This window comes from Electrona antarctica, assembly GCF_951216825.1.
Source record: "Electrona antarctica genome assembly, chromosome: 5".
Lineage (NCBI taxonomy): Eukaryota > Metazoa > Chordata > Actinopteri > Myctophiformes > Myctophidae > Electrona > Electrona antarctica.
Genome location: NC_136810.1, coordinates 35,523,387 through 35,535,718, shown reverse-complemented (window position 1 = coordinate 35,535,718; position 12,332 = coordinate 35,523,387). Strand labels below are relative to the sequence as shown.

General features: G+C 39.8%; 1 protein-coding gene across 1 annotated transcript; it reads left to right on the top strand.

Annotated features, from left to right (window-relative positions):
- The first annotated feature begins 5,317 nt into the window (after positions 1 to 5,317).
- Positions 5,318 to 9,959, top strand: pex11a (peroxisomal biogenesis factor 11 alpha). The gene is made up of 3 exons (XM_079500613.1): positions 5,318 to 5,700; positions 5,878 to 5,993; positions 7,990 to 9,959. The coding sequence occupies exons 1-3, from the start codon at positions 5,645 to 5,647 to the stop codon at positions 8,556 to 8,558; spliced, it is 741 nt and encodes a 246-aa protein (XP_079356739.1). The 5' UTR covers positions 5,318 to 5,644; the 3' UTR covers positions 8,559 to 9,959.
- Positions 9,960 to 12,332: the final 2,373 nt, after the last annotated feature.

Sequence of the window (12,332 nt, the reverse complement as noted above, 5' to 3'; positions counted from 1 at the left end):
GTGCTCAGGACGGAACTGTCCGATATTTCATATTCCATCCTAATTGGCTAACATTGGCTTTCAAAGTTTTCAGGATTGGCCCGTTTTGAACAAAAAGCCTCAAATGGCACCCTTTTCACATTGGCCTAATAGCGGAGGAGGCCACAACCTGACCTGGCCTGGTGGAGACCTGTGCCCCGAGGGGCACTTTTTCTAGTTTGATTTGATTTGATTTGTATTAAGGATCCCCATTAGCTGGTGCTATAGCAACCAGCTAGTCTTCCTGGGGTCCACATAAGAATAAACAAATATACAAACAAATACAATTACAAATACAAAATTGTTAAAAAGTCAGTATTCAACAAACAATAGTTTCGATAAAAGCAAATAGAAATTGCTGAAATTTCACTTTACAGTATCAAATGGAATTTTAGATGCTTTTTAAACGGTAATTTACTGTAAATGCAACAGAGGTTTCGAGGCAGGTTATTCCAAAGTGACAATGATCTATAAATAAATCATCTAAAATTTCATTTGACAGCACTGTTAATTCATTTGGTAATAACGGTCATAAGACTCACTAATTTAATACCTGAAATAAATTGGATGCCGCAGATCTGTGAAGTTGTCTTTAACTACAAACCCGAATGGAAGTGGAAATACAGCTGTTTCCTAGCAACGCAGATAAAACATGTCATCAAACCTGTTTATATAGAGGAGGCAACAGAAAGATCTCCATCATCTTCTCATGTGTAGCTATAAAGTCCTATATGACAACAGATTATAGTCACAGAAGGAAGCCGGCAGTATCCGGCAGTATTGTCTCCACCAGGCCGAAGGCATGGGGAGAGAGTATGTTTTGCACTCCATCCGTCCGTGTGTCTGTCCGTGTGTGTGTGTGTGTGTGTGTGTCCGTCCATCCGTCCGTTACCAGCTAATCTCCGGCACCGCTGACCCGGTTGATGCCAAACTTTGCACACACACTCCCTAGATGCCAACGATTTTCCAGAACGGCCTGTTATAGCGCCACCTGGCAGGAGGCCGACTTTGTAAAACACATTCTTTGATATTACAATTCCAGATTCTGTCCAAAAAGCACACAGATCGTTACACAGTATCTCTATAGTCATGTGCTCAAGACAGATCTGTCCGATATTTCATATTCCATCCTAATTGGCTAACATTGGCTATTTGGCTTTCAAAGTTTGCAGGATTGGCCCGTTTCGAACAAAAAGCCTCAAATCATGAATGCGCAGCGTGCAATTTAGGTTAAATCTTTCACCCACTTTCCTACTAGTTGTTGCTGTATCAGTGGGGCATTTTGCCCATTACAATTTCACATGATTTCTTTCTGGTTCGTGCTGCATTTATTTAGATTTAGCAGGTGAATTGCGTCATGTGACCATTATGTGCAGTGCTGTACTACATAACTGTTGGGCTTGCAAGCAATGTGACCAGAGGAAGCTTTTGAGAATTATCCATAGAAAACCGCTATCATCACATCCGTTTATCTATCCATCTATCCATTTTCTCCTTCTTTGACCCACAGTAACCCAGTTTGCATCAGCACCTTGTCGGTTAACAGGACTGATGACAAATGGTGTTCAGGTGGGTCTAAATTTCTCTAAAAAAAGGTGCCCACCCAATCAGAAACGATAAATGGTACAAAGAAAATTCTCATAACCTTTTGGGCCTATAGTAGGTGTTCCAGCAACTGTTCTGTGATGATGTCCCTGCCTGGGAATGGTGTAATTCATTTAAAGCCTCGGACAAAGCCAAATCAGCAGGTGACAACTCATGACAATAAATAAATAGGGCCAAACAAATAATTAGAAAGAAGAAAAACAAACAAAAAAAGTGTTGTACCCTGTCCTTTTTTGTCTTTCTAATAATCTGTTCGGTTTATTGTCACGAGTTAGCTTTGTCCGAGGCTTTAAAGGTCTTTAAATAAATACTTTTTGAAACGCCTTTGGGGAAAATAAATGGGGAATTATTTCCTGGTGCCCTCGCAGGGAGCGGGACTGCGACGGTCTATAGGCAACCACACTAATGAGCTGGACTTCCAAGCATACAGGTATACACAAATCAGTTTACATTCCTATAGATAGATAGGCTCTCGATCTGAATGGTAATCATGAAGCCTGTATCTGCAAAAGAATCAACTGGAAACATATTCATGTAAAATATGTGCAAAGAACCGTTCTATATTCATAATTATAAAACATTTCTGAAGACTGTGGGGGATCAAGGTGCTGTTTCTGACTGGCAGGCCAAGGTTTGTTCCCCTCACCTTCAAGTACACTTCAGATAAATAAGATTGAAATAATGAGGCATCCAATAATGGGGTCAATTCAAAGGTGGTAAGAAAAGGAAATAACATGAAAAGGAAGGGCAATGAAGATAGCAGATTATGCATCTTAATTACTTTCTTTTCATGTAATTTCCTTTATATTAGAACATATCTGAATGTTAAAGCGATATTTCACTTTCATAGCACCCGAGTTTTTAAGTTGCTTTAGATATTGATTCATCGAAAACACCCGTCCTTGGTGACTGATATTGTCCTTCTGATATATTTACTTTTTCATTCATTCTTTATATATTTTTTTAGAAAATGAAAGAAATTCAATATAATTTAAAAGAAATTGTTTAAATAGTAAGGGCATTTTATCAGGTATTTGACCAATCTGGGAACTAAATCGTTACCAAGAAATTTCTTCACCAATGTGTTTCTAAAGGTGTCTAATAACAAACATTGTTGAAGTTTTTTACCCCTCCCTCCCCCCAGAGTTCCCGCTCTGAAAGTGCCACAACCCCGGTATCTTGTACCATTAACAATGAAATAAAAGGCACGTACAAATATACATATACATATTCAAAAATAGAAGAAATTAATCAAATATTGGACACAATATGCAAACAAATAATAATAATAATCCACCAATCAACTTTGAGGCTTAATCAGGAGTTGTACTGTACACAGGGGTAAGCTGAGTGGTGAACATTGCTCTCGTCTTGTTGTTGTTCTAATCTCCGGCACCGCTGTTGTTGTTTTGTTCTTTGTTATGTCAAATGTTTTATCGGACATGTCCCCTTCCTATTCAAACCCATTGTAACTTTATAGTAAGAGAAATCTATGAAAATCTGGGATTTAAATCGTTACCAAGAAATGTCTTCACCAATGTGTTTCTAAAGGTGTCTAATAACATGTACTAAAAGTTTGAAATTCAACTCCCGTGGGAAATTGAGTTATTAGCATAATATGTGACCATACCCATAACATCCTATATAAGGGAAAAAAGTAAAAATGTCATCATTCTTTAAGTAGCATGTGACATATGAAACTAGGAGGTTTTCATGATTCTGAATCCATTCCAAGCATTAGTTTTGCACAAAAAACACTCCTTGGGCTAAATTAGGCCATATCCACTGTGCTGACCTCATCACATTTGTGATGACGGCTATGGCCGTTTTCCTCCCAAGGAGTGTTTTTTGTGCAAAACTAATGCTTGGAATGGATTCAGAATCATGAAAACCTCCTAGTTTCATATGTCACATGCTACTTAAAGAATGATGAAATTTTGACTTTTTTGCCTTATATAGGATGTTATGGGTATGGTCACATATTATGCTAATAACACAATTTCCCACGGGAGTTGAATTTCAAACTTTTAGTACATGTTATTAGACACCTTTAGAAACACATTGGTGAAGACATTTCTTGGTAACGATTTAAATCCCAGATTTTCATAGATTTCTCTTACTATAAAGTTACAATGGGTTTGAATAGGAAGGGGACATGTCCGATAAAACATTTGACATAACAAAGAACAAAACAACAACAGCGGTGCCGGAGATTAGAACAACAACAAGACGAGAGCAATGTTCACCACTCAGCTTACCCCTGTGTACAGTACAACTCCTGATTAAGCCTCAAAGTTGATTGGTGGATTATTATTATTATTTGTTTGCATATTGTGTCCAATATTTGATTAATTTCTTCTATTTTTGAATATGTATATGTATATTTGTATGTGCCTTTTATTTCATTGTTAATGGTACAAGATACCGGGGTTGTGGCTCTTTCAGAGCGGGAACTCTGGGGGGAGGGAGGGGTAAAAAACTTCAACAATGTGTATGCTATTTTTTACTCATATGTGGGTTGAAAAATTAATAAAGAAACTTTGATCCAAAAAAAAAAAGTTGATTGGTGGACAAAGGACCTCTTTAGATATATAAAATATCTAAATACTGCAGCAAAAAACTGTGCTCACAAAAGCCTGAGAGTAGACTCAAACATGTTTGAAAGTAAAATATCCCTTTAATATCATAGATGGCGAGAGGATTATGATGCGTGTGTGTATTTATAGCACGTGCTGCACACACACACACGCACACACACACACACACACACACACACACACACACGCGCGCGCGCCTTGGTGGAGAAGACAATCAAAGGCTGCATGGTCAATGATTAGAGATAGGTGTTAAACTGCTACACGAGAGCGCCACCCTGTGGCTGTGGATCTCCTCTCCTGAATCACGTAAGTGTATTTCCCAATCAAAATCGCATAGATTTTTTTATTTTTCAAATCACATATACTGCGATGTGCGATCCAAAAAATATATAATAATAATAATAATAAAAAGGTTTTGCATTCTGTCAGGGAGATACGTGGCTCGACCTATAGGCCTAAAAATAATATATAATTAATTTGGCGGTGTCATGCTCCAAAAACATTCCTGAGAGAAATAAATAACATGTTCACCAGCGGTTATCACTAACTTCTCAGATCACAGTTGTCAATACAAGGATTCCACCATCTGACCATCTCCCATTCCTAATTATATAACCTAAATACATCCATACCACACACACACACACACACACACACACACACCTGCCCGGCTTCCGGTTGGCTACCGCTATCAAGTGCTTTTATAAGTTAATAGATGATTCATTAAATTCTGAAGTGGACTGTCTGATAGCAGCATGTAGCCCACTGTATGTATCTCTTAGATAAATGTCTCAGTCAAAGGTCATGCTTCTTAGGTCATCCATTCCCAGGGTCATCCATATGGACAGGCGAAACCAGACCGACCCAGTATGGCAGGCTGATTCTGGACCGTTGACCCCAGGTTAACCCATATGTTTAACCCTGCCTGGTCCAGTGCTTACAGCGAGTCTCTCAGTGAGAGACAGCGAGTCAAGCACTGGACCAGGGCTAACCATGTTAAGCAAGTCAGAGTAATTGTAATTATCTATTACTCTGAACTATAGATGCAAGCAGAAGCAACTTGCAGCTTGCAAGCATAGAGTATATAGACGCACTGGTCCGTCCTCTAAACCCCACCACCGTTCCGTCCGCTAAACGTTCCGTGGAGAAACGAGCTGCCCAATGTGCCCATATTATCCTCCTGTAGGATCTGTACTTAGCTTTTCGTGTATCGTAGAGTCAGCCAGTCAGGACACGGACTGGGGGGGCTATTTTCACCCTTCACCGATATATTATTTTGCTGTTCATGTTGTGTCACTGAGTTACATTACTTAACTAAGGGCGTTTAATTTGCGTTAACTGTTGCAGCAGGTTAAGTTGTTGTTCCACCGTTGAGCAGTCTCCTCCGCCCAACTAGAACAACTTGTTCTCAAAGGAATTACACCATGGACACCTTTATTAAATTCTCAAATCAAAGTCAAGGGCGGGACCGTATATTCAGGTAACGTTAATTCAAGTGTCTGTTGACGATATCTTTGTATAACAGCGTTTTTTCTACAACTTAACAAGTGCTGTGTTGAGTATAATTAGCTGCTGTAATGGTGTGCTAACATCGTTAGCCGCTAAAGAATAGATGCGATTGTATTGTACATTTTGTAATGTATATTTATTTTCCCAGGGCGACCCAGTATGCCTGCGCATTGTCAAAATATTTACTCCGGAACAATTCAGAGAGAAAAGAGCTGGCGACCAAACTCCACAGCCTGGAATCACACATGAGTTCTGGGCGGAAATGTGAGTAAACTAAATCAGTCTTGGGAGTATGAATGAGTTACAAATTGATAAAATAACAATGAGGAGTGTAATGTTTATAGTTTTTGGTATAATTTAATTATTATTTATGTAGAGAATTTAAAGGACAGACATGTGCTTGTTGTAATTCATCAATAGTACATGAACATGGCACAATGGTAAATTGTAGAAAGGTGGAACAGGTGCAGAGCCCCTTTTACTGCTACATTGCTAATGTTATTAAAAAAATAAAATGTTCTGCAGACCTCAATCTCCTGGATTGCTGATATGGTTGTATGAAGGAGTGGTCTCTTGGATTCTGCTAGTTTGGTAGGCTGTCAGCTGGAGTGAGACACTCACACCCTGTAAAACAAATGGGTGCCTGATGAGTGGATGCAGCCTCTGGATACAGCATGCAAATGGTCCAAATTGTATGTTTCAGATGGTGCTGCAATTATTTTGTTGAAGTGGCAGGCTCTGGGTGTAAGCACACTTGGGCTTCCATGCACGGCAAAAAGCCACTCGTGGCAGGCGTCTCTTCCTGGTTTTTAGCAAGGAAGCTTAGAGAAGGAAAGGAAATGGTCACGTGACTGGGCTGCACCATGACACTTTCATGGGAGCCAAACTCACACCGGAAGTTCAATGAATACATGGCAGTGAATGGAGCCGGCTGGACCAGCTCATAACAAATATTATTTCGGAACAATTAAGACCTTTGTCATATAATCGGTTCGGGAATATAAACGAAGACATATCACAGGTTGTTTTCTAATCACTTGCTTTTCGATGTGCACAGAGTGCACAGTATATAATTTTCATCTGAGGATCTAAACAGCAGCAGGTATCGTTTCTGGCTCCAAGGCCAGACAGGAAACGGTGGGAAGTCTTGCGATACTTGCTACGTTCAGAAAGGTACTTTGTGCTCTTTAGATACCATACCTCTATAAACATTACACAGTGTACACATCGAAATGCAACACAGCAGACAATAATGTGGTTATATATGTTCAAAGTGTTCAAAATAACAATTTATTAACTAAAGCTGTCTAAAAACCCGGAAGAGACACCTGCCGCTCGTGGCTTTTGGCATCTTCGTGACGCTAAAGTGTCCCTGCGCTGTCTGCACATTGTACATGTACATTGTCTGCTAGCTTCTAGCAAGCTGCTACAATATTGTATTTAGGAAGTTGTGAAGGTAACAGGTCAAGTGGGCACCTTGGACATCTGGGGCACTTCAATGTAATTGTCCAAAATGTTAAAAAATATATAATATTTATACAATGATCATTTTATTTTGTACACATGATCATTACATGCTTAAACATTCGATGGTCTAATATTGCTACAATTACTACAAAACCTGTATATCCAGTAATTTTGGGGCATAAACAATGAAGGATAAAATTAAGTCTAGACTAGAAAAGCCCTCTCCACCAGGAGGATAGAGTGTGTGAGAAAATGTTTAGGAGGAATATAAGCATGTTTTTTTTTGCAACAATTTTCTTCATTTTGTTGATGAAATGCAGAGCCAGATCACTCATAGCATCTCTGAGGATATCATTCTGGATGAGCAGGACATTTGCAGAATTTTGTACGAAACTTTAGAAGGCAATCTTAGCCAATCTGTAGAATCTGAGAAATCCAACAGACTCGTCTTGATCACATGACTACAGAGATCGTGTGTACCGATTTGCGTGAGATTTGGATGAAATCTGTGCGACTAATATAAACAATGCGTTTTGCAGAAATCGGCCTCATAGTGGTGCTAATCACTGAGCATGATGTTGGAAAAAGGAAGTTACTGAATAGCATTTTCAAAATGTAAAAGATCTTTTAAATAAAGTGTGTAAAAAATAAAGACAGACTACAAATTTAGAGTTGTTTGTTTATTTATTGTCACAAACTCTTAATCTTGGCTAATATGAATGAAAACTTTCATTTAATCTCACATTTCCAATTTAATTGACAACTGCTTTGATGTCCTGTGCTTTTGTTTTAGTGTTCAGACTGGGGAACACAGTACATTCCATTGAGGCTGCCAAGCGAACCGTGCAACTCTCTGACCCAGTGCTGTGCCTGTGCCTTACAGTGGCCAATGTTAACCGTGCCCTCTACTTCATCTGTGACAATGTACTTTGGGCCAGAAATGTCGGTCTCATCCATGACATCAACAAGGACCGCTGGAGCCTGAACGCTTCTCGCTGCTACTTCATCTCTCTAGTTATGAACTTGACCAGAGATGCTTATGTGATCTCCCAGTTGATGGTGCAGAGGGCGAGGGATAAACGCTTTCAGCAGAAAATCGACCGGCACCTCAGTGACTGTCCTGAGGTCGCTGAGGTGATGTTTCCACCGCTGGATGCTTTTCTTTTTGTGCTGTTTGAGAGCCTAAAAAGCCACCCTGCCGTTGCCTTGGACACGTTGAAGAATATTTGCGATCTGTTCATTCCATTGGACAGGTTTGGTATATACCAGTCGAATGCAGGAGTGGTGGGCTTTTGTGGTCTGATGTCTTCACTACTAGGGATAATAACCCTCATGCAGCCCAAGTTAAAAATCAAACCATGATGACCAGGTTTCAAAGTTGTTGGAATACATGCTTTTTTATTGGGATCATGTGTACTGTACTTGTGCAGAATGGAAGGACATTACCAGCAGTTCAACTAGTCTAATATCTTGGCATTTAACTTAGACCAAACACACCAAACTGCACCGAAATAGCCCAACATGCAGAAGTTTTCCTCAACTCACTTCTTTAATGAGTAAGTTGTTTTCGTACAACAGTGTTTGGAATGTCTAAACTTTGTACTGTATTTTTACTTTGATTTAGGGATCTGGTCAAATTAACGAGAATATAGATTTGTCGAAAAGAGCCATTCAAATTTCTACTTTGACAGTTTTGCACTGTTTATATTTACAGTAACTATGTCTGATTTATAATTATACTTGTGCACCACTGTCATAATGCGCTGTGAACTCTTTCAGTGTGTGACATAGATATTATATGAGAAGAGTGAGACTAAATTGATAGCAGTTGCCATTGTGTGGGCCGGGCCTGCTTACTAAATCACTTTTAACCTGTTATACCACTGTGTATAGTTGTCTGGCTGGCCTAATCATTTTACATTTATTGTATTTCTTTGTCGACTGTTCTACAGTAACATGGATCAAGTACTGAAAAATCTACAAGCCAAAACATCTTTGAAATTTGGCTCAGTAAAGGACTTATTTGTATTTATTTGCATGGCACTGCCATTGATACAGCCATTGGGCCTGATTCACTAAGCTTTACACCCATATTTTGGGTGTAATGACATTTTCCAAACGTCCCGTGTTAGTAGTCTAGAATAAGGAATTCTAATGACATACAGCAAGAGCAAGCTTTGGTCTAATGTAAGTCTGCATCCGAGCAGACTTGAGAAAGAGCGGCCCTATGCAAAAAGATTACTGAATCAGACTACTAGTACTAATATGCGAAGTTTGGGTGTACACCCAAAGGTGTAAACAGCTGTAGTGTATAACACGCAGCCTGGAATAAAACTTTTTTATATGTACTCCTAAATAACTGCACATGTAGGTCTACCACCTGGGTCTCATCCAAGAGATAATTCCTGCTTGGCCAGGGGAAATATTGGACACCACATTTCTTAATGGAAAAGTAGGGAGACCACCTCCAACCACTGCAGATATTGTATTAACATAATCTGCCATACAGGTTGGATAAAATATGTGTAGTATAATGTTTTACTAAAATGAATTCTGGATTTCAGCGTCATTGTTATTAATGAAAAGGGTATGATGGAAAAGGTTGTGCTCACAATCCTGTGGCGAAATAAAATCTATGCAAATCATGTTACTAAATTAAAGCGCCTTAATACATGTATGATGTATCTGTAATATATGTAGCGTGTGTAACAGAGTATTTTGAAATAAAGTCTTAATATATTGTATCTTCCTTGTATGTTTATATATTTTTACCTCTGCCAAAGAGGGTATGTTTTGCACCAGTGTTTTGTACTCGTCGATGGATGGCCAGTGCCACCGTGACCTTCCTAGCTCATGTCCCAACCATAGATGGTCCCAACCAACAGCAAGATTCATAATCATATATGACCTGTTTCAGCAGGAAGGTACTGGGGCTCCTCCTTGTGTGTGCTTCACTTCCTTCAGCCAGTGTTGCCATGTCTGCTTAAAGCGACCTTTTGGCTTGTCTTTTTTCTGTAAAGTCGCTTGCAAATACATTATTGGTAGTTGCTGGTTGTTTTTTTTGGGCTTGTTTGTAAAGTGTACAGTAGTTGCTTATTTGTGTTTGCTTCCTTACTTACTTACTCCTCGTCGTCCCCTATGGGACATTTCAATGAGCGCTCTCCATTGCATCCGATCCCTGGCAGCATGTTGCGCCCCTCGCCCTCTCCCCTGGTGGTGTCCATCTTAAGGCCACATTTGTGCTGTGGTCCTGCTCCATTCTCAGCACATGTCCTAGCCATCTCAGGCGTCTATGTGTAATCTCATTGGTGATGCTCTGGCTCCCTGTTTGTTTATACAGTTCATTATTGGAGATTTTATTTGGCCAAAATATCTGGCATATTCGCCGGAGGCATCGGTTGTGGAACACTTCAATTTTCCTCACGTTTGATTTAATTACTCGCCAGGTCTCGGAGCCATAGGTGTTTAAACCAGTGGTTCCCACATTTCTTCACATTAAGGAACCCCAGATTTAATTGTCCACCAGGACATCCACCTGAAAATATTTTGTGCCATTTTAAGTCAAAACTAGGTAAGAGGCAAAAAAAAGTCAAGCGAATGCTTTGGTTAAAAAAAAGTCAAAGATGGGCAGTACTTTGGGCAGAATTGTGAATATTTGCAAAGGTTTTCTAAAATTAAGCAAATCAAACTGCCAGGCCCATGCAATGATGCGTGTTGGTTACTAGGCTGGGCGAGCTGTCCGTCTCTTCCCTTTTAAAAAGTATATCAGACATCTCATATCACCCCGACATGTCAGAAAGTGAAGACAACTCTGTTAATAGGATACATTCTTCAATCAATCAATCAATTGGACGTCGAAAGTTCGACACACGTCTTCTCAGAGGATGTTTAAAACCACCAGGGGAGAATTAGCTACTGTAGGCCTACTAGTCATGCGCAACACTGAATTTCAAATCTAAATTGTAATTTACCTGTAGATGTAGGCCTGCCGCCTACCTATTGTTTTGCCGTTGTCATTCTCCTCCTCCACGACCACCACCAACCAACGATGTTATTTTAGATAAGAGTAGTAGTAGATAGATCGCTTTATTGTCATTCAGCAGATACATAAAATGCATAAGAGAACGAAATGTCGTTTCACTGGCTTTTAGTATGCTAGTTAAAAGAGAGCTAAAAATGATTAAAATCTAAAATCCACTTTAAAAACAAATAAATTAAAAAGCACCATTAGTTCATTGAGAGACAGATATTGCACAACAGGAGTCCTTTGCACAACAGGAGTCCTATGGGACATTTCAATGAGCGCTCTCCATTGCATCCGATCCCTGGCAGCATGTTGCGCCCCTCGCCCTCTCCCCTGGTGGTGTCCATCTTAAGGCCACATTTGTGCTGTGGTCCTGCTCCATTCTCAGCACATGTCCTAGCCATCTCAGGCGTCTATGTGTAATCTCATTGGTGATGCTCTGGCTCCCTGTTTGTTTATACAGTTCATTATTGGAGATTTTATTTGGCCAAAATATCTGGCATATTCGCCGGAGGCATCGGTTGTGGAACACTTCAATTTTCCTCACGTTTGATTTAATTACTCGCCAGGTCTCGGAGCCATAGGTGTTTAAACCAGTGGTTCCCACATTTCTTCACATTAAGGAACCCCAGATTTAATTGTCCACCAGGACATCCACCTGAAATTATTTTGTGCCATTTTAAGTCAAAACTAGGTAAGATGCAAAAAAAGTCAAGCGAATGCTTTGGTTAGTTAAAAGAGAGCTAAAAAACGATTAAAATCTAAAATCCACTTTAAAAACAAATAAATTAAAAAGCACCATTAGTTCATTGAGAGACAGATATTGCACAACAGGAGTCCTTATAGCAGCATATATAGGGGGAAAAGGTTAGGGGATATTGCACTTGTTCAAAGGTCTAATGGCTTGGGGGGAAAAGCTCTTGGAAAATCTTGCTGTTTTACTTCCAATGCTTCGATACCTTCTGCCAGAAGGCAACAGAGTGAACAGTCCCTGGTGTGGGTGGGTGGGGTCATTCTTGATGTTGTTGGCCCTAGACAGACAGCGGTTGTGCGTAGTGTCCTTGATGGAAGGCAGTGATGTCCCGATGATTTTCTCCGCTGTCCTCACTACT

Bases quoted from the DNA above. Each gene is read 5' to 3' on its own strand.
- pex11a (XM_079500613.1), top strand. From the start codon at position 5,645: ATGGACACCTTTATTAAATTCTCAAATCAAAGTCAAGGGCGGGACCGT. The intron at 5,701-5,877 runs GTAACGTTAATT...TTATTTTCCCAG, and splicing joins GGGCGGGACCGTATATTCAG to GGCGACCCAGTATGCCTGCG. The intron at 5,994-7,989 runs GTGAGTAAACTA...CTTTTGTTTTAG, and splicing joins CATGAGTTCTGGGCGGAAAT to TGTTCAGACTGGGGAACACA.